Source organism: Astatotilapia calliptera, chromosome 3 (assembly GCF_964374335.1).
Source record: "Astatotilapia calliptera chromosome 3, fAstCal68.1, whole genome shotgun sequence".
NCBI lineage: Eukaryota > Metazoa > Chordata > Actinopteri > Cichliformes > Cichlidae > Astatotilapia > Astatotilapia calliptera.
In genome coordinates this window covers 11,257,433-11,280,561 of record NC_137424.1, presented here as the reverse complement: position 1 = coordinate 11,280,561, position 23,129 = coordinate 11,257,433, and the positions used below count along the sequence as shown (strand labels likewise).

General features: G+C 43.9%; 2 protein-coding genes across 2 annotated transcripts in view; both read right to left on the bottom strand.

The window, feature by feature from the left end:
* LOC113011589 (NACHT, LRR and PYD domains-containing protein 12-like) overlaps positions 1-23,129 on the bottom strand; it is a 534,299-nt gene that overhangs the window by 280,953 nt on the left and 230,217 nt on the right. The gene's annotated exons all lie outside the window — the stretch shown is intronic.
* LOC145419359 (protein NLRC3-like) lies at positions 1,468-10,646 on the bottom strand. The gene is made up of 7 exons (XM_080299674.1): positions 10,321-10,646; positions 9,447-9,578; positions 9,185-9,334; positions 8,965-9,078; positions 7,179-7,186; positions 3,825-5,667; positions 1,468-1,648 (listed from the first exon to the last, which is right to left on the bottom strand). Exons 2-7 carry the CDS (start codon positions 9,533-9,535, stop codon positions 1,468-1,470), a joined length of 2,385 nt encoding a protein of 794 aa, XP_080155800.1. The 5' UTR covers positions 9,536-9,578; positions 10,321-10,646.

Genomic DNA, 23,129 nt, shown 5'->3' with positions numbered 1-23,129 from the left:
TCACTTTTAAAGGTGAAGTGTGAAAGAAATGGACATATTTGAAGTCCAACACCTTTTTCCAGTCACATTATTCAAGCAGACAAACTACAAGCTCATTTTCATTCCAACAAGTCATCTTCTGACCTGGACTAACAACACTGGTCTCTATGTGCAGCTGGCTGTGAGACCAGTGCTCAGGGAGCGTCTACAAAGTGCAACACTGAAAGAACATCACACACTCATTTGCTTCCATCATCCAACCTGAAGAGGAAACAGAGACGCCTCCCCTTCAAAGTAAAAGCTGCTCCTTTTGGACACAGTATCAAAGAAAGTCTACAGTATAACATAGAAAAGACAGAACAAAGTTTTGGTTGTTTTTAAATTGTGCAGAAATGAAACTACACTAAGCTCAATTATGTGACAGACATTTCATCCCATGTCAGTTTGGCCTCATCCTGGGCCGGATTATCCAGCACACACTCTGACCACAGGCCCAGGGGCCACGCACAGCTGGGCTCCATCCAAGAGACAGGAAACAAACCAACACAATAATAAAAAGCACCATGTCATCTTCTTACATCTTCAAGACAAACATAGTAAAAACATGAGCATATTTGTTTCCTGATAAAATGATGTGACAGGTAGAACAGAGTAAAGTGGTGGTGTTACAGCCTTTCTCCCCTCTGCTGCCGAGGCTGTTAGTCTCTCCCAAACTCAGCTACAGGACTTCCAAATGAATGACAGCAGCAGAAGTGGCTTTACAAATGAAAGAGGAAGAGGAGAAAAAGAGGAGAGGGAGGCCACCCTGACCATCACTCCAGCTGAAAACATCACACTTCCATTAAAGTTGGTGAGAAAATGTTGAGCAGGATGAGCTGCTGGCTAATCTGGAGGCTGTAGCAGCAGCTCACAGTCACAGTGGATTTCCACTCATGAAAAAGCTCTGGCTGCTTCATTTCTCATCTCATATCAGAGACTTTAATGCTTCACTGAAGCTGTACTGTGATGCTTCCATATCCCAGTGAGGCCTCCATAATGATTTCAGCTGTTCTGTACACACACTGTGTGCCCTGTATGGCTCAAAGTCTCTGCAGCCTGTTTTTATCTGCTATCATCAGATCTTCATCATCCTCATTCACATCCCTCACACACTCTACAGCCTCATCAGCACTGACTTCATCTTCACTGACTGATGGAGCACAACATGAACCTGTGGAGGCTGAAACACTGTCCTGTCAAACATCTCCCCGTCACCACTCCACTTCTGTCAGCCTTTAAATGAACCCTGCTCAAGTCTGTCACTTCTGTTTGGAGCCAAAAGGAAAAACTGTTGTTCAGTCGTTTGGAAAGACAACATTTCTGAAAGCACTCAAACTTCTTCACATTTGTCTTCAGACACATCCTGAACATTTAGGAACTAAAGAAAGTTTCAAACATCCATCAAAAACCTGAAATATAGAAAAACAACAACAGCCGCAGTCAGTGAACTCACCTCAGAGTCTCCAGTCCACAGTTTGGACTCTCCACTCCAGCACACAGAAGTTTCATCCCGGAATCCTGGAGGTTGTAGTTTCCACTCATGTCCAGCTCTGTCAGATGGGAGGGGTTGGACTTCAGAGCTGAGGCCACAACTTCACAGTGAGACTCTGAGAGTCCACACTCAGTCAGTCTGTGATGATAGAAAATATAAAATGTGTTATTATAAAAGCAGAAAATCTGCATTATAAACACAGACTGAATGTATATGAAGACAAAACAGAGTGAGGTCATAATCTGATGAATCTGCTCTTCACATCTGTGCTTCAGCTCCTCTTATTGTGTTAGACATGACACAACGATTGAATCTCTCTCAGACCTGCAGACTTTTAATGAGAATCTTTGTTTGGCTTTAATCTGCAGATGAAGGCGGAAGATGGTGTCACATTTAGGCTTCCATAATGTCCACAGTCTGTCACTGAGATCTGATCCAGAGTCAGAGTGAAGACACACATTTGGACTGTTTCCTGTTTTGACTCCAGAACATTTTGAATGAGTTCAGCTCAGTGAAGAGTTCCAGCTGGAAAGATGATCTCTGTTTGCTACCTGCTGTCAGGTACGACTGTTCACGTCCACACACAGGAAAAACCTGCTGACTGTTACCAAACGGAGCAGAAATCTCATCACTGGACAATAATGATGAATGAACTCAGAGCTGCTGATATCAGATCTGATTTCAGGGGAACTAAACACAGAAATGATTGGCTCATTTGAGCTTTCTGAGCCATTATCTGCTGGTGTGTCGCTAGTTGGCAGAAAATGATTTGTATTCCTGTTCAGGGCTTCAGTGTTTATGAGTCCAGATCCAGGTGACAGCAAGTCAAAATGATGTTACCTGTCTGTGTCCAGCAGCAGCCTGTATTCACTTTGAATATTGTTATAACCTGACATGGATCAGTTTGTCTTTGATTGGTTTGTAAATGTCACTGTTTCCATTGGACCTGAGTGACGTACAAAGACAGAGAGGGAGAGAAAGCAAAGAGAGAGCAAACACAAACAGGTGAGAGTGGACAGGTGACCAAGGTCAGCAACCAATCAGAGAGCTTCTGTTTGACCCACAGTCACTGATGATGACTGCACATCACCAAGCAGTGTGTTACTCTGATATCAAATATGGATCCTGCTCTTATAATAATGATGATCAGATGATATTATTGTGTTATTTTGTAGCTGAATACGATGTTTGTGTGATTATCAGTGAAAGAAGCAGTGAGGAGGATGGAGAGAGAGAGAGGACAGAGGGTGAAGTTAGAAACACTAAAAGGATTTTTCATGGATTTCATGGATGATTTGAGTGATTTCCAGCAGGACACTTAAACATGTCAGTGGACGTCCTAAAGAACATATTCACTGATATGAAACGTGTCATTGAACAGGATTAATATCAGTGGAAACATGGTGGAAACAGCTGTGACTGCATGGATGTGACACACTTCAAATCTGTTCTCCACTCTTGGATTTGGGATCCATGGAGCTGCTGCTGAGTCTGTACAATAAAGGAATGGTGTGGAAGGTTGCAGCGTACGGACACAAACACTTTGTGGTTACAACCTAAATCTCCCACAGTCTATAAAGCACTGATGACATCATGACGTCTGGCAAGCGCTGCCAGGAAGTTAGCTCGGGGATGTAAACAGCAGTCAAAAACACAGCAGTGACTTCCACCAGCAGAAAATAGGCACGACATTTCAGCAGCAACAACTAAACACTGAACTGAAGCTCTTTGATTAATGAGGACATGAAGTCAGACATCAGGAGCAGCAGCAGGAATGAGAGTGAATCCATGAGCTGCTATGACAACAGCGTTAGCTCACATATTTGACACATGTTCAGTCCAGATGTCAGCAGTGTCTTCTCACTCAGTTTGTCCCACTGTTGGCAGTAAGGGAGCACAGCTGGTTCACCTCTGAGCCCTCACTCTGAACCACTCATCAGTACATCACACTTTAATCACACTAAACCAGAGTCTTCCTCAGCACCTTCATCCTCACTCACCATGTTTATGCCACTAAACTCTGTGTCTGTAGTTCTGTCTGTAGTCATAGGAGAAGCTCAGACGGCGACTGCTCTGGATATTTGTCACTGTGTTTAACATTAGACTTCATTTCACTACAAAGATAAAATACAAAAATAGATTCTTATTTCTGTCTTCTCTCTAACAGCAGCGTCTGAATGACCCACAGCAGCAGCAGCAGCAGCAGGTTTAAGAAACTCAAACTAATGAGAGTCATTTAGTACTGCGTATATCTAAAGAACTAAACTACTAATCTACACTAATTAATGATGTTAATGATCACATCTGGACTCACCCAGCCTTTCTGCAGTTCCTCACAGCTGGAATCAGTCTCCGTCGTCCCCGCTCTGATGTTTTGTACTTCTGCAGGTCCAACTCACCCAGAACCTCCTCTGACATCTGCAGCATGAAGGCCAGAGCTGAGCACTGGATGTCAGAGAGTTCCTTCTCTGATCTGTTCTCTGACTTCAGGAACTCTTGGATCTCCTGATGTACTGAGAGGTCGTTCATCTCCATCAGACAGTGGAAGATGTTGATGCTTCTGTCAGGAGAGATTTCATCACTGTTCATCTCCTTCAGGTTGTTGATGACTCTCTGGATGGTTTCTGGACTGATCTCTGTCTGACCCAGCAGACCTACTAAGAGTCTCTGGTTGGACTCCAGACAGAGGCCATGAAGGAAGCGAACAAACAGGTCCAGGTGGCCATTTTCACTCTCGAGGGATTTATACATGGCTCTGTTCAGGAAATCATCCAGAGATGATTTCCAATAAGTTTGTCCCAGAAGGTTCCTCAGCACCTTTGTCTTCCTGTTGGTGAAACAGTGGAACATGTAGACAGCAGCCAGAAACTCCTGAATGCTCAGATGAACAAAGCAGTAGACTGGTTTCTGGAAGATCACACACTCTCTTTTGAAGATCTCTGTACAAACTCCTGAGTACACCGAGGCCTCTGTCACATCCAGACCACACTGCTCCAGGTCTTCTTGGTAGAACATGATGTTTCCTTTCTCAAGATGTTCAAACGCCAGCCTCCCCAGCTTCAGAAGAACATCCCTGTCAGCCTCCGTCAGCTCCTGTGGACTCGTCTCACGTCCCTCATGGTACTTGTTCTTCTTCCTCTTTGTCTGAACCAGCAGGAAGTGTGAGTACATGTCAGTCAGGGTCTTGGGCAGCTCTCCTCTCTGCTCTGTAGTCAACATGTGCTCCAGAACTGTAGCAGTGATCCAGCAGAAGACTGGGATACTACACATGATGTGGAGGCTCCTGGATGTCTTCATGTGGGAGATGATTCTGCTGGACAGCTCTTCATCACTGAATCTCCTCCTGAAGTACTCCTCCTTCTGGGCGTCAGTGAAGCCTCGTACTTCTGTTAGCCTGTCAACACATGTAGGAGGGATCTGATTGGCTGCTGCGGGTCGGGAAGTTATCCAGACGAGAGCCGAGGGAAGCAGATTCCCCTGGATGAGGTTTGTCAGCAGCTGGCTGACTGATGACTTCTGTGTGACATCAGACAGCAGCTTCCTGTTGGTGAAATCCAATGAAAGTCTGCTTTCATCCAGGCCGTCAAAGATGAACAAAAGCTGAGAGACAGCCAGCTTCTCTGCTGTGACCTTCTGTAATGTTGGATGGAAAACATGGAGCAGCTCCAGAAGACTGTACTGCTCATCTCTGATCAGGTTCAGCTCCCTGAATGAAAGCAGAACCACCACACTGACATGTTGGTTCTCCAAGCCCTCTGCCCAGTCCAGAGTGAACTTCTGCACTGAGAAGGTTTTTCCAACACCAGCCACGCCGTTGGTCAGAACCACTCTGATGGGTCTCTGTTGGTCAGGTAAGGCTTTAAAGATGTCCTGGCACCTGATTGGAGCGTCATGGAGGGCGTCCATCTTGGAAGCTGTCTCCAGCTGCCTCACCTCATGTTGGGTATGAACCTCTTCACTCTGTCCCTCTGTGATGTAGAGCTCAGTGTAGATCCTGTTGAGGAGGGTTCTACTTCCTGTTTCATCACTTCCTTCAGTCACACGTTCACATCTCCTCCTCAGACTGATTTTATGTTCATCTAAAACCTCCTGCAGACCAACATCTGCTGAAAGAAAGAAAAACAATGAGACTAAAGAGAAAGAAAACTCTTCAATGTCTGAACAACAGAAGAAGTCCAGTTTTCAGAAATGAGTCCATCAGCAGACAGATGTTCAGTCTTACTTTGTACACAGCTGCTCTGACTGGCTGTCTGCAGTCCAGCTCTGCTTCTGGATCTTTCTCCACACTGTGCAGAAGCTCTGATGGTGACACAGAAAAGTCAAAGTGGAGATACTTCTGTCCACCTTTGATTAGACTCATTATAAAAAGGAAAACAAAGTTTGAACACAGTCATGTTTCCAGTTCACTGACTTACATTTATTCCATGGACACTCACTCTAACCTGAACCACAGCTACAACCCAACATTGTTGAGGCCTCATCCCCTCCTTTCCTGACTGTAGAGGTTAAATATGCAACAACCAACAAATAAAAGAATTTGGTTCATTTCAAAGAAATTCAAGTAAAGTAACCGTAGTAAAGGAGACAACATTGATGGTGGGATTATTTGAAAGATTTGCTTTAGTCACGTCACAGAAACATATAACAGAAACTCTTTCAGTGTTATTCATTAATAAATTAACAGATAAACTGTGAAGAAGAAAAAAACTGAGATTTAAAGGAGAGAGTGAGCTCTGGGATAAACTGCTCGCTTCACGTCCTTCTCAGCTCACAGACACTCATCCTCATATTTTCCTTTAACATTTGATGGTATAATTCATCTGAGTTTACACTTTATCTGCATAAATACAGAAAAACAGACCCAAACACTAGAAACCATCAGTTTCACCATGTAGAATATATTGTTGTTTCCTTGCTTTTAATTCAGAGAAAAACTCTGATTTGGATTTTCTCTGTTCTCTTTGCCACAGCCCATCCCAGCAGCAGCTGAAGCAGCTGACTGTCACAACACTGAATAACACTTTAGGAGGAATTTCAGAGGTCAGTAAAGCTCCAGTTTCAACATCAGTTAATTAATCATAGTTAATCATAAATGTGAACCTGGCTGGCACACATGTTAATGTTAGCCATGTAAATATTAGCAGTTAGCTGAGGCCACAAGAAGAAGAGGCCCTAGAAGAACAATGGATGATAAGATTAGATTTTCAAGACTAGGCAGAGACGTGTTTTCCTTTACTGTCTCTTACAGAGGAGGGAGCAGATACCAGACGAGGTCACGGAGGTACGGGGAGGATTCGCAGCAGACAGCAAGACTGCCACGTCCATGCGAGAGAGCGATGGCTACGATAATCTCTGTTTTTGTCTCCCTATATAATGTTGTACAGCCCATTTGAGGGTTAACACAAACATTAGTCCTTCTACTTAAGTATGTTTGACACTTTGTTTACGCCTAAATTAACTTTATGTCACGGTCTGGCTAGGGCAGATCGTATGTTGCAGGGAAGGACTCAAGCGCAGACCGAAATGAGATATGAATAACAAAACAAGCCGTTTATTAAGGCAAGAAACGAGGGTACAAATATAATAGGGAATCGATGAAAACTAAACAATGATCTAAACTGGGTGAACTAAAACGAAACATACAAAACTCTAAACATAACGAACTGACAGGGATACCTGGAGCGGAGACATAGGAACAACGGAGCAATACAACGGGTGAATACAACGGACGACCTGACAAAGAAAGACTGAGAGCACACAGACTAAATGGACACAGGAGGACAATGAGGGAAGTGGCAACACATGGGCCCAGCTGACACATGAACATAATTACGTCACAGGGGGAGAGTAACTGAACATGATGAACACAGACACACCAGACCTCTTCACAATAAAACAGGAAACACAGTGAGATATAGACATGACAACCTGAACTGAACAACATAAGCCACATACATGAAATACATGAAAAGCAGGGGAGACTTAACATAGTGGAAACACGAGGGGAAAATAACTAGAAACATCTAGGCATGATAGACTAAACATAGTGGGAACACGAGGGGTAAAAATGAACTGGAAACAACTAGGCATGATAACGATGAACTTAGGAAACCTGAAGGCTACACAAACTAAACACAAAACGTTGGGTCAGCAGACCCAGGATCATGACACTTTACTGTTAAAGAGTTTTCATGTTTCTGTAATCCACCAGTGTGCTCATGCTTTTTTAAGTGAAAAGAGATTTTTAATGGTCAAATATAATTATGTTTGTTATTTGTGGATTTTAAATGTCCTTGACAGAGACAGATGATAATCATTATCCTGCACTGTGGTTTCAGGTTTGGTCGAGCTAGCACAAAGAATGGCTATGTTGAACTTCCTCCTGGGATCCACACTAAGAAGTGAGTCCAACATTAGCAGGGTCTCTTTCCTTTATCTGGATTCACTTTAGCATTCACAGTCACGTGAAGCTTGTTATTAACTCGATAAGTCAACCCAGGGTTTCAGCTGAGCGCTCACATGAAACACATGGTGTTGGCAGCATCTGATCAATCATATTCATGGAGACGTGTATCAGCAACAGAGCAGCTGAGTTTGCAGAAGGAAGTCAAACTAAACCACAGGAACAATATGAGGAGATTACACACATAATAAAATACTAGCAGTAACACAGCTGCTGCAGACAAATCAGTCGTGTGATCGTGTGTGAGAGGAGAAGGACTGTAAAGGAGTTTGGTGTTAAAAGCTCTATATGAATGTGGGAGACTTTGAAGGGCTTTAAAAAGGCCAATATACAATAAAAGGCAGCAAAACTGCTGAGTGTGAAAGTCACCAGACTTATCAGAGCTCTGTGATTAAGACCTGTAAGAACACCTGTTTGTACTTGTTGGCATTATATCAAACACACACGTATATTAAGCCTTTGTTTGAACTCTGGTTGAATTTGTTACTTTCAGACTGTGAAACATCACAGAGGCTGCAGCTGCAGATCTTTTATTCACCTGGAAAATTACTTTAAATGTTAGATGGAAAATGTATTGCTCAGTTTAACCAAAGTAAGAACAAGAATCCATAAACCTTCATAAAGACAAACATCTCCCAGAACATTGAGCTGCTGAAGTGTCACTGAAGGGAAAAACTATTTGTCCTCCTCCATCCAGCAACACCTGAAACACCTGAGTGGAAGCTCCTCCCTACACTGTGTTTGAAGCAAAGCACAAAGGAGACACCTGCTGGAGCAGCTGGAGTCCTACAGACACTCAGCCTCTTCACTACACAAACACCTCCTACAACATCCACTCTTTCCACTCTGACTGCTGTGTTTGTGGAAACACTCCAACACACACCGCTTCACATACCAACATAGAAATGTGTGAAAAAGAGCTGAGCTGATATTAAACATGAGGATTTATTCAAAAATACAGAGTCAGGAACAACATCTAGGCACACATTACCTCTCAGCAGCAGAAGAACATCCTTTAAAGTCAGCACCAACATCCTTCGACTTGTTGCTCTTTAAGGAAACACAGCTGGGTTCAGGTCCAGGAGATTCTGGCCTCTTATTGATCCTAAAAGAAAAAGAATAAATGTAACAGCTTCATGAGACAGGAAGGAAAAACTGGAAATAATAAATTAAAGACATGATGAACAATCTCATAAAAATAATGTACTTACTCTTTGTCACATAACAGTCTTTTCTTAAAGTTTACACTGATATCCTTCGAGTCGTTGCTCTTTAAGGAAACACAGCTGGGTTCAGGTCCAGGTTCTGGATTAGTTTCAGGGTTATGTCCAGCTGAGCCTGGTACGCCCCACAGCTCTGGGCTTTAAAACAACACACACAGAGGTATGAGTGTGAATAATGATGGAGCAGTGATGTGAGTGCTGAGCTGTGACATGGAGAAGAGTCATGGACAGTTAGAGATGGTCATCTCACCTCTGAGCTTTGGTCTGGCTCTCATGTTCCCCACACAGAGTGCTTTTAGAGGGAGGGACTCCCTCCTCTCTGTCCTCACACTGATCCATGCTGCTCAATTCACATCAGCTCACACACACTTTCTACCTTCACCTGCAGAGGAAACACAAATCATTCATGTGCACATAAACCAAAATCCTCCTTTCCATCATGTGTGCTGTCCAAATATCAGCTGAATGCAGTCAGACAGCAGTGTGAGGCACAGGAAGCTGCCATCAGCTGCTCTACTTCTACTATCAGTCCACTACATGGAGCCATGAAGCACACATGATGCATTCACTGACACACACTGATTCACTGTGACTGGAAGTTTAAGTACATTAAGCCTCCACTCATCTACATTGTGCCTACAACCCACTGCCCCCCATCTCCCACCCCCATCAACCTCCTGGGGCCAGGAATGATTGGAACTGAATTGGAAACGGGCGTAATCAAACATAAATCTGCTATTCTTATCCAACCCGTCTGCCTGGACACAGTTTGCTGACCGATCATGGAGCCTATGATTCGCTTGGACAACAACTTCATGAATGTGGAAATGAAACTGAGTGTCAGCTGAGTGTCGAGCAGAAGAGGAATCAGAGAAAAGTGACAGAGCTGCTGACTTTACAAAGAAAACTAAAACCATGTTGAAGAGATTAAACAGATAATACAATCTAACAACAACACAGCTGCTGCAGACAAAACACATGTATGAGTGTGTGACAGGAAAAGCACTGAACAGAAGTTTACTATTAAAAATGCAGCATGTTGTAAAAAGTTTGGTCAGTGAGACTGAAAAATGGCTGCATGAGTTACTATTGTGAACAAACCCCTATAAGAACCCAGATATTACCTGAATAAGATCAAATCCTGATACGTAGTGCAGACCTTGGTAAGAGATACGGTCCAACTGGAATATAAACCTTTGGTGTGTTTAATCCAGTCAGTCTCTGAGTAACTCCACTCCTCTGCTTTCTGTTGGAAGAGAAACGAAAGTTTGTAGCACGATCCTTTTCCTCAGAGGCCTGTGTTGAATTTATATTACATCTAAGATAAAAAATAATTCACAAAGTCTGCTCTGTCCTCCTGTCCTCCCTGCAGTCTCTGTGAGCTCCGCAGAGTGATTATAAAGACCCGGAGCTCAGAGTTTCTCCAACACCGTGGTCAAGTGTGAGCCACGCCTGCCATCCGTTATCTGCCAAACTTGAGCTTCAACGCTAAGTTTTACGGTAGTGCTGCTTCTTATCCCTTTTTGCTGATCACACACATAACAACACACATGATTTTCAGGAAGTTAACAGAAATAAAGCCACAGTGTCATTTGTTTTTCACTCAAGTTGTCTTTTCTTCTTAATTTTTCTGGTAATGCTTCTTCATTCATGATTCATTCAAATCTAAAATATAGTGGGGCAAAAAAATATTTAGTCAGCCACCGATTGTGCAAGTTCCCCCACCTAAAATGATGACAGAGGTCAGTAATTTGCACCAGAGGTACACTTCAACTGTGAGAGACAGAATGTGAAAAAAAAATCCATGAATTCACATGGTAGGATTTGTAAAGAATTTATTCGTAAATCAGGGTGGAAAATAAGTATTTTGTCATTCTGATTAAGATTTTCTAGTTCTGAGGTTTTGCTTTCTGTGTTCCCTCTGTACTGTGTTAGTATTGTGTCTCTGTGTTCACTTCCTGTTTTATTTCGACAGTACCATGTCCTATGTTAGTGTGTCTACTTTTGCTTCCCCTTGTCTGGTTATGTCCAATGAATCCTGCTGTGTCTCCTTTTTCTCATTCCCTGATGGCTCTTTTGTGTATATGAGCCCTTTGTTTTCTCCTGCTTGTTGCTGGTTCGTCTGTGTTGTCTCCCCGTGTCTCCGTTTAAGGTTTCAGGTTAGTTTTTTAGTTTTTTCAGTAGAGGTTATCTTAGCTTCTGCACAGGCCATCTCCACTGCACTTCACCGTTTCAATAAAGCTCACTCACTTCACAGCAGTGTCGGCATCTTGGGTCCTTTATTAAATTCAACATGGCTCGCCCCGCTAGCCGTGACATATGATGTGAAAACAATATCCAAAAAACATGAGGGACAAACAGGGAATAGTTTTAAGGTGCAGGGCCAACAAACTGAGTCTAGCCATGAACTCAGAGTTGATTGAATTAGCATTTTGAATTGGCTGATCTGAGTTACTTCAATCAAGTCTATGTTCACTTTGAGTTAAGACTAGGGATGGGTATCGAAACCCGGTTCTTGTTGAGAACCGGTTCCCACTGTTTCAATTCCTTGGAATTGTTTGCCATTTTTGCAAACGATTCCCTTATCGATTCCAGTCGCCCCGAATGACGTCACCACGTTGCGGAGCATCATTTACCCGGCAGGAAACACGGTACCTAAGCGGCTCAAACGCTCAAAAGTTTGATTATACTTTACGAGAACGGATGACAACAGGGTAACTTGCAATACTTGCAAAGTAGATATTTCATTTAAGGGAGGAAACACTGCGAATATGCAAAAGCATTTGCTCACAAAACACGCGATGACCTTAAATGAATGTCGTGTTTTTAATTCCGCTCCGGACTCGTGAATCTCAACCCAGCAGCAGCGGTAACGTTTGCATGTCCTCTCCCGTTAATGCAGCAGATAAATAATCAACTAACAGTGCATATTATGTTAGCGCGATCTGCCTTATCTGCCATTACTGCCATTACTGTGCGTTTAGGTGACTATGATGAGAGAGACAGAGTCTGGCTGGCGCTCGCTGGCAGTTCTCGCTGCAGTCTACCGGTAGCGTCTCCTTTCAGGCCAGGACAGACGAATGTCACCGAGCAGTGACTCAGTTTGTGGTCAAAGGCTTGCACCCATTTGCCACAGCAGATGCCCCCGATTTCACTTTGGTAAGTGAATGTGTTTAATTGTAGGCAGGGACATTACTGGATATTCTTGTGTAATTGCTACAGAATAATTTATGTTACACTTTGTTATTGCTACAGGAGAATATTTATTTTATTATTTTACATTTACATTTTTTTTTCCTGGGGACCCTGTGACACCCATTTAAGAGCCGTAGGCTGTGGATCTCTTAAGATTTCACTGTTGGGTTTGTAAGGCCATGTTACTCCTAAATTTCTATCTTGTTCAAAGAGAAGATATAAAACAAACTTCTAAGCTAATCAACCTTAGTGTTTTCCTTTTTTAAACATAAGAATCGATAAAGAATCGGATCGTTAAACAGAATCGAAAATGGAATTGGAATCGTTAAAATCGTATCAATACCCATCCCTAGTTAAGATTATACGTGATTAATGAAAAAGAAAAAAGCCGTCATCAGCAACTGATTCTGATTTAGCAGGTTTTCAAATCTAAATGGTACCCATCCCTAGCTGGCTGTAGTTAAACCTTTACTTAAAAAGCATCCCTAGACCCAGAGGTGGGTAATAATGAGTTAAATTTACTCCGTTACATTTACTTGAGTAAGTTTTTGAAAAAAAATGTACTTTTAAAGTACCTTTTGGTACTTTAATGTCACACATGTTAATGTTAGCCATTTAAATATTAGCAGTTAGCTGAGGCCACAAGAAGAAGAGGCCCTAGAAGAACAATGGATGATAAGATTAGATTTTCAAGACTAGGCAGAGACGTGTTTTCCTTTACTGTCTCTTACAGAGGAGGGAGCAGATACCAGACGAGGTCTGGTATATGAATAATACTGGTATATGAATAATACTGGTATATGAATACATACAATGAATACATTGCAAAGTATTCACTGGGCAGCACGTAGTATGTAGATCATTGAAGGAAGAAAGTAATGAATTTGTCCACAAAGCAGATGAAACAGTGTGTGTGACTGTGTCTGACGTCACTGTGTGTGTGAGCCACAGAGAGGTGTGAAAGACAAACATCCAAACTCAGCCTGCAGTTCTGTTCTGTGATTCTATATTTGACTATCCATTGAGTTTGGTGTGCACTTCTGCTTTGTTCAGATGCAGGAGGTAGAGCTGGTCACCTACTGATTGGAAGGTTGATGGTTCGGTCCCAGGCTCCTCCAACCTGTGTGTCAAGTATCTTAGGCAAGATACTAACCCCAACTTGCTCTCTGATGGATCCATCGGAGTGCGAATGCACTTAGAAAACACTGAGTACAGATACAGTTGTTGCTCCTCCTCCACATGCTTACCTGCCACAGTTTAACTCCGCCTCTCAGACAGTCATGTCACCTGATCTGCATGTTTTGTTGTACGATGACGTCATCTTGACGTTGACGAGGAGGGCGAGAAAAACTAGTTTTGTCCTGCAGATGGCGATCTTGCACCGTGTTCAGAGAGCCGACACTTTGATGGTGCTTGTCTACTCAACTTACTTTTAGCATGCGTTGGACTCTATATGAGCAGCTTCCACTCTGGTTTCACTGTTAAATACACTTGTTTGATTTCACGTGTAAAAGTTGGAAAATAAAGATTAAATTATTTGTTGGTACATTTTTTGCTTCATTTGAGGAATGAACTGTTAAGGTGGAGAAATGAATCAGGTTAAAATAGTGGTGCTTTAAATCAGTGCAGATGTATAATGTAATTTAACATGTTGATAATGGTTGTAGTGGGCTTGTAATGTAAATGTGTTCTGATTAAATGTGACATTAATGGTGATGCTGCATAAAACCTGATAAAACAGTTCTATTAGTGGGTCTGTGTGATCAGCATCAGTGGGTTAAGGTGAGGCCTTGACTAGTAGAACGTCATGTTGGTGTATGACAACACATGAGCCAACATCAGACTCCGAGCGCTACGATGCTCAAGATCAGAAGATCCAGTGTGACATCAGCGTTACCTGGCAACAGCAGCCCTCATCTGACTTTATTGGAGGATATTTACACCAGCAACACTGTTTAGTTTGATATGACGGATTAACAACATGCTGTGATATCCAGTTCATCTGTAATAGATACTGGATCTAATCAGTCAGCAGATATTTGATCACCTTATTTATAACTATACTAGAAACAAACACAACTGTGTTGGTGATTCATGCAAACTTGCATATCAGCCTTTTAAGGTTTTGTAGTATTGAGAACAAAGAGGTTGTGTTAGGGCTGAAAAGCCCGACTTGTTCTCCTCTGCAGGTCATCAAATGCACCACAGAAGTTTGTATTTGCAGAAGCCTGTATATGTTTGATGGCTTTATTATTCTCTGTTCAAAGACAATAAATGTGAAAAATGTCTCATGTAGTATCAGCGTCATTTAAAAATGACTGCAAACATTTAGAGAACATGTGCTGCTGTTTGTCCTACATGTCCAACACTGAACTAACCCTGAAAACGTGATGGCAGGTGGCAGATTGGAGTTCACATGAAATATCGGCTGCATGAAGACTGGAAAATATAGATGATAAAAATATGCAGCCAAACATTTGTGGACATGGATAAACTATCTGATCCAAAAAGCAGGAAGTGACACAGCTAGAAAATGAAAGTGTGTAACAGCTGAAGTCAAATGTAATGCAGAGTTGAATCTGCACTTGGATCCATCTGTGAAAGGTCCACATGTAGGGATCACATGAGTCCTGATGTTTGTCAGTCCAGCTTGAAAACTCCATCTACTGTGGGCTACATATACTGGGCTGGTAGCTCCATAGTGCTGGAAAGAAACTATTCAATGTGCATATTTTAAAATCAGAGGCTCTTCTAACACAGGAGCCATGTTGAGTTTAGATTCCAGCCGACCACCGGCAGTCTGAAATGGAATGAAGCCCATTGACAGCGAGCAGGTCTAAACAGGAATGGAACGCATCCATGGATAATACACCACTTTATTTGAAGACATCTGTAGCACTGCCTCAGTTCTGGATGTTTCCACAGACTCCTCTGGCCTCTGTGCACCTAAAGAAAAGGTCAAAGGTCAGCAGCACAGGTAGTTGGGATAAGTTTTCATTTACAAACAACAGTCGCACTTTGACAAAGTGGAGGAGCAGTGGCAATGCTCTCCATTTGTCCCATATGTGTTTACCTTTTCTTGCACATTGTACACATTATTCTGTTTCTATGTATAGAGCTATGATTTGCTATTTGTCAAGTAACATTGCTTCACTCAGTATCCCGGGTTTGTTTGTGTAAGCGTTCTGTTGCCGGCAAATCAAGCAAATCAATTCCGCCCCCTGAGTTTGATGGGTGAGGCTGACAGATAAAATTATTTCAAGATGAGAGCCAGGCGCCAGGACTGCCAAAATGAAATAAATAAATATATCATTAAATAATTAATTAAACGTGTCAATAATTAATTAAATGTGTCAATATTTAATTAATTACATGTGTCATAACTATTTATTTAATTAATTAATTCCAATTTTAATTAATTATTGACACATTTAATTAATTATTTAATGGTGTATTTAATTAATTCATTATGGCAGTCCTGGCGTTCCATACATTTAACCTTCAGTTACTCTTTATATAGTTAGGTAGGAGTCAGACCATGTTTCTTTTTAGCTGAAAAACATTACACCAGGTAACCTGCAGTGTTGAAAATGTGTTTTCTGATGATGTTTGCTACCCTACAATCCGTCCTGCTCTGTAGTAAAATCAGCGAGATTTGACCGTCCTGTTGCTCCCATTGAAATGCATACAGCCTATTTAAAAGCTAAAACTTAAAATTGTCCGTAGCCTGCTGTTGTTACCACTGTCCTGTTTGAAATGGATACTTACGAGCTAACTGACTGGATCAGAATCAGAATCAGAAAGGGTTTTATTGCCAAATGTTGAGCAGGTTTACAACATTAGGAAATTGCTGCGGTGCTTCAGTGCAAACATACTGTCATAAATTACGCTTAAATAGACATGAAAATAAAAATAAGAATAAGAATTAAAAGTGCTACGTAGAAAGATATATACATGAGTGCAGGTGGTGATTAGTGCAAACATGGAATGATGCAGTGAACACAGCGTAGGGTCATGTGTTAGTGGTGGGAACAGTCATACGGTTATTGTTCATGTGTCCAACAGCAGAGGGGAAGAAACTGTTCTTATGGCGAGAGGTTCTGGTGCGAATGGACCGGAGCCTCCTGCCTGAGGGGAGCAGGTCAAACAGACTGTGTCCAGGGTGAGAAGGGTCAGCTGAGATCCGAGCTGCACGCCCCAGTGTCCTGGAGTGTACCACACAGTGATGGAGGAGGTGAGGATGGACTCGATGATTGCAGTGTAGAATTGCATCATCGTCCGTGTTGGCAGGTTGAATTTCTTCAGCTGCCTCAGGAAGTACATCCTCTGCTGGGCTTTCTTAATGACGGAGGTGATTGTGGGCTCCCACTTCAGGTCCTGGGTGATGGTTGTACCCAGGAAGCGGAATGAGTCCACAGAGGTGATGGGGGTGTCAGACAGGATGATGGGGGGGAGTGGAGCTGTGTGCTTCCTGAAGTCCACAATAATCTCCACTGTCTTCTGGGCATTCAGCACCAGGTTGTTGTGGCTGCACCAGGACACCAGACGTTCAACCTCCCTCCTGTAACCAGACTCATCCCCGTCCGAGATGAGTCCAATAACGGTGGTGTCATCTGCAAACTTGATTAGCTTGACAGACTGGTGGGTGGAGGTGCAGCAGTTGGTGTACAGGGAGAAGAGCAGAGGAGAAAGAACACAGCCCTGAGGGGAGCCGGTGCTGATGGTCCGGGAGTCCGAGCCATTCTTTCCCAGCCTCACATGCTGCTTCCTGTCCGACAGGAAGTCAGTGATCCACTGGCAGATGGGATCAGGCACATTCATCTGGGAAAGCTTGCCTTGGAGATGGTCTGGGAGGATGGTGTTGAAGGCAGAGCTGAAGTCCACAAACAGGATCCTGGCGTAGGTTCCTGGGGAGTCCAGATGCTGCAGGATGAAGTGTAGGGCCATGTTGATGGCGTCATCTACAGACCTGTTGGCTCTGTATGCAAACTGCAGGGGGTCCAGGAGGGGGGCCGTGAGGGTCTTGAGATGGGAGAGAACTAGGCGCTCAAATGACTTCATGACCACAAATGTCAGAGGTCTGTAGTCATTTAGTCCAGTGATCCTAGGTTTCTTGGGGACAGGGATTATGGTAGAGGACTTGAAGCAGGCAGGCACATGACATGCCTGCAGTGAGGAGTTAAAAATGCCAGAAAACACTGGGGCCAGCTCGTTTGCACAGTGTCTGAGGGTGGCAGGAGACACACCGTCTGGGCCGGGAGCTTTTCGAGCATTCAGACTCTTAAACTGCTTCCTCACACCTGCTTCATGAATATGAAGAGTTGTGGTGGGACGAAGTGATGTGAAATCCTCTTTTGTGTGGGGTGAGGAGGGGGGTGTTGTAGGTGAAGTGTTTGAATGTGGTGATGGCTCTATGGAGGGGGGAGAGGTGGGGGAATGAGTGTCCAAAGTGCCTCTATTGTTGGGGCCGTTGGAGGTGTGAAGGCTGCCTGATGGCTCGTCAAAACGGCAGTAAGTCGTTGAGGGTGTTGGCCAAGAGCAAGTCATCAGTGGAGTGGGGGGTTTTAGGCTTGTAGTTGGTGATATTCCTAAAATCTTTCCACACAGAGGCCGAGTCATTCTCTGAGATCTGCTGCTGCATCTTCTCAGAGTGCTGATGTTTAGCAATGTCCACTACTTTAGTGAACCTGTACTTGGCCTCTCTGTAGCAGTCCCTGTCTCCGCTTCTGAACGCCTTTCTCTTTTCCAGCCACAGCTTTTTGAGTTTAGGAGTAAACCAGGGTTTGTCATTGTTATAACTCACCCTGGTGCGTGATGGCACAATGCTGTCCTCACAGAAGTGGATATAGGAGGTGACAGTGTCCGTAAACTCGTCCAAGCTGTTAGAAGCAGCCTTCATTGTGTCCCAGTCTGTAGACTCCAAACACGTGCGAAGCTCCTCCACAGCCTCGTTGCTCCACAGTTTTTTAGTCCTCACGACAGGTTTGGAGAGCTTCAGCCTCTGTCTGTACGCGGGGATCAGGTGGATCATGACGTGGTCAGAAAGTCCGAGTGAAGCGCGGGGCACCGCGCGATAGGCCCCGCTGATCGTGCCGTAACAGTGGTCTAATGTCCTCTCCTCTCTGGTCGGGCATTTAATATACTGCTTGTATTTGGGAAGCTCATGGCTCAGATTGGCTTTGTTAAAGTCCCCAAGAGCAATATTGAGAGAGTCCGGGAATGTCCGCTCCATGTGCAGTATCTGCTCCGCGAGTGCGCACTGAGCTGCCTGCGCATCTGCATCTGGCGGGATGTAAACAGCGGCCAGGATGAATGAAGCAAACTCCCGCGGAGAATAAAACGGTTTGCAGTAAATAAAAAAGTATTCCAGAGAGGAAGAGCAGTGCTGAGCAATCACTGTTACATCTGTGCACCAGCCACTATTGATGTAGAAGCAGACACCTCCACCTTTGGTCTTACCAGAGAGAGAGGCCTGCCGGTCCGCGCGAAGCCCTCCAGCTTGAGCGCCCAGTCCGGGATGTCCTCAGAGCCATGACTCCGTAAAACATAAGACACAGGAGGAGGCAAAGTCTCTGTTCATGCTTCTCATCAGGGCCAGCTCGTCTATCTTATTCCTGAGTGAGCGTACATTGGAAAGGAAGATCCCAGGAAGAGCAGTTCGCAGTCCGCGTCTCCTCAGACGCACGAGTGCGCCGGCTCGCTTTCCTCTCTTTCGGCGTCTCACTTTCCTGATCAGAGTCTGCAGTAAATCTGCCGCAGATGCGACAAATATTGGAAGTAAATGATGGGTTTAGATTTTGTTATTGTCATTTGTATTAAGAAATATTTAACCATATATGCTTAGAGGTGTATAATCATTTGTAGGTTGAAAGAATGTCTCATCCTAGAAGGTCTGTAACAGCTCTGTGTAGCATGAAGGGGGAGTGCGTTCACTCCCTCTACAGAGTGTTCCGGCATAGATTACACACCTCCTAGGAAAGGCCGTATCTTCTCTTGCTGATATATGGTATAGCAAACACACGTATATCTGTTTAAGTATAAGAGCCTTTTGTTCAGATGGACCGCTAGACTCCTGGCACCAGCTTTGGGGAGTCTTCACAGGGTCACATCTGGACCTCACACACACACACACACACACACGCACGCACGCACGCGCACACACACACACACAGTATTCTTTGTTCACATGTATACCTATGTAAGATGTCATATGTTAATGACCCTATGCATATTCATGTAACCACAATAAAAGGAGTGCTATGGGGAGCCTGGCTGAGAGTCTGACGGTGGTCAAGTGGTGGAACGACACTTGGCTCCAGGCAGGTCTCCCTCATGCATGGGTAAACCAGAGAACTTTGGTGCCTTGTGTCTTGCTTTTTGCTGCGTAGCAGATTGTCCTTAACGTTCCAGCGAGTAGGTTTATGCTACAAACCTATCATTAATTGGTCCTTCGAGAGCCGGATCCCTAGAGTCGACGTTCAACGAGGGGAAAAGAGACACACCGAAAGACTGACGTCAGCCAGGACTTATAGAGGTCCTGCAACAAAGTCCCGAGGCGTGAGAATTCGTCATCGGGCCGGTGGATTAGCCGTCTGTTTTTCTCCTCGATGGATGGCGATTGCCGGGATTCGGGACTGATGCTACTCGCAATAAGCAACACCAAGTAGGTATGTGAAAAATCTTAGCCACTGTGTGAGGCTGAGTTGTAAAGTCTTTATCACTGTGTGCGATAAAGCGTGTAGTCACTGTGTGCGACTATTCTTTGCCGCTGTGTGCAGCAAAGCACGCGTCCACTGTGTGAGGTTGCGTTGAAAGTCTTTGCCACTGTGTGCGGCAGAGCGCGCAGCCCTGTGTGAGACTGCGTTGAGACAGTAGGCCTATTTTGTGTTGTTGTCGTTGTTGTCGTCGTCGTTGTTGTTGTTGTTGTGTGAGTGCGTGCAGAGCAGAGCACGTGGTCTGTGACGTCAGCGGCTGTTGTTGTTATTATGGGTTCCCAAGCAACCAAGAGTGTGCCAGAGGGCGATGAGAAGTTTATGGTGAAATTTGCTCCCGGTAGCACAAAGTATTTAGGACATTGGCGCAAGAAATATGATTTTGAAGGTAAATTGGTTGTAGGACAATGTCAAATGTTAGTAGACCAGTTGACAGTGAAAGCAGCTTGTGCGACAGGGAAATTGAAACAGGAGCGAGAGTTATAACTGGCGTCCGCTAAATTGTGGTTAGAGCAGGCGCAGAAAAGACAGGAGGCAGTGAATGCGAAGAGAGCAGCTTTGCAGGCATTAGCTGTGAAACCTGAAGATGAGACGGTGCGGTCTACTTCAGTGGTGCTGACTTTAAAGGACCAACAGCGTAGAGCAGCATTAGAGAGAGAGAGAGAGGCCAGAGAGGAGGAAGAAAAGCAGGAGCAGGAGAAGAGAGAGAGAGAGGAGGAGGATAGAGTACGGCGGGAGTTTGGGGATGCCGCAGCACAATATTTAAGCCCTTATAACACTAGATCCAAATCTAAAAGCCATGAGGCGAGTGCATCTGCTATGCCTGCCTCCCCTTTCCATGATACCTTTCCCATGGTGGAGGTCGCAAATCCCCATTTTGGTGTTGAGGATGACCGAAGCCGTGTTATTTGTGTTTACAGGCCATGGACTGAATCTGAATGTGCAGAGGCATGTAAAGATTTAGGAAACCCGTTGACTAATGTTGATGAATTTATCACCCGACACAAGCAACTCTGTTCCTCGTACCGTTTAAACGGTCAGGAAACAGAAGCCACCTTTAAGAAGTGTCTCACATATAACTGGGCTCGGGTGCGAGGCACCTACACAGGGAGGGATGGTAATACTGTCCTACCCTATGGCCATGCAAATTTAAGAGGCCAAGTTGATGGGGTTTATGAGCGTCTTAGAAATACTTTTAAAGCTTCTGTAGATTACAACAAAATTGCCCAATGCATTCAGAAGGCAGGAGAAGATGTTCATGAGTTCAGGGCAAGATTAGAGGAAGTTTTCAAAGAACATAGCGGCCTTGAAGAGAGTGCAGAGAAGGCCAGCCCATATCAGCAGCAGTTAAAACATGCTTTGATGAATGGCTTTCATTCACCCATTGCTGATTTCATCAGAAAACAAAATGTTAGTCATAACACTGACGGGTCCGTTGAATGCATGAACTGGGCCCGCCATGCACAGGAAGTCATTAAAAATAAAAAAAAGAAGTCACAAAACTCTGAGGCCGCTGCTTTCTTAGCGGATGAAATCTTTTTCCAGGGACAGTTCAGACGGGGAAGAAATAGAGGCGGAGGTGAGAGAAGTAGAGGAAATTGGGGCCCTAAAGAGAAACGGGACAAGAGATTTGATAAATGTTATGAATGTAGGGAAACGGGCCATCACGCAAGGGAGTGTCCTGATCGCATGCCTGAAGAGTATAAACGCCCTGATCCAAGAAACCCTTATTATAATAAATGACTAGCACCTGTTGACACTGCTAACACACATACATGTACAAATGATCCCTTACTTTGCCAGAATTTACAACAGCCTGTGTTTCAAACTCTAGATTTGACTGAAGTATTGTTAAATTTGTCAGGGAAAGAAGTAACACCAGTTCGCACCTTAACTGTGCAAGGCAAAACTGTTCAATTTCTGTGTGATTCAGGTGCAGATAAAACTGTTTTAAAAGATCATGTGTCAGGAGTTGATCCTTCAAATGGCATAATTTATGTGAAGTCTGCAAATGGTCAGTTAAATCAGCATAGAATCTCTAAACCAGTGTGGATTAGAGATCCTACCACAGGAGAGGCAGTTCAGAGTTCAGTTGTAATATGCCCAACTTGTCCGGTGAACCTTTTGGGAAGAGATATGATGATGAAACTTGGAATTTCAATAATTCCAACATCCGTTGGGATGATAGCTGCAGGAAAAGGTGAAACTGCTGAGACAATGGTTCATCAGGACAGTGGGGATTTGCATTATTACTGGACACTTGACCTGTCGGCCTCCAGACCTGATCAAATAAACTGTAAACTGTTAGCTGCAGCTGAGGAAATGTTGACAACTAGCCATGACATACAGCCACCAGAAGACTTGCATGTCACACTGAGATTTAAGACCATGCCTGGGCCTGATGAGGCCTACACACATAAAGTGCTGAAATTAGGGCCACAGAGAATCACCATAAAAGCAATATATACTGATGGTGAAAACATGGCTGGATGTAGTGTGATCCTTTCTGAAGCTGCACAACAACTTTTTACAGGGCAAACACCACACATTTCACTGACAAAGAGTGGCACAGCTGAGTGGACAGACTTAGCATCTTTGGTGAGACAGGGGGAGAGTGTTGGAATGTGGCAGCAAGCTGGAGGGGGTTGGGAGACAGACATGCAGCACAGCATCTTTCGTAAAAAGCTGGGATGGGTGACACATACTACACCACAAACACATTTACAGGGGAGTGAGAATGACACAGCAGAATGATATGTTGTAGATGTCAAAGATCACCCGGAGCTTAAACAGGTCCCAGAGAAGCTCTGGTCTACTGGGAAGACTGATGTGGGGTTAATAACAACAGCGAGTCCAGTAGTAATAAAGCCCAAAACGTCTTTTAGGCCAAGAGTGAAACAATATCCCTTGAAGCCTGATGCAGTGGAAGGCATTAAACCAGTAATAGAGGATATGATTAAAGCAGGGATACTGGTTGAAGCTCCACAAGCAGTATGTAACACACCCATCTTCCCAGTTAGAAAGGC

What these genes read in the sequence shown, in the direction of transcription:
- LOC145419359 (XM_080299674.1), bottom strand. Translation starts at nt 9,535, where the DNA reads ATGGATCAGTGTGAGGACAGAGAGGAGGGAGTCCCTCCCTCTAAAAGC. An exon ending in AGCCAGACCAAAGCTCAGAG is followed by an intron (nt 9,335 to 9,446) that starts GTGAGATGACCA and finishes GTTGTTTTAAAG; the next exon opens with CCCAGAGCTGTGGGGCGTAC. An exon ending in AGACTGTTATGTGACAAAGA is followed by an intron (nt 9,079 to 9,184) that starts GTAAGTACATTA and finishes TTTTTCTTTTAG; the next exon opens with GATCAATAAGAGGCCAGAAT.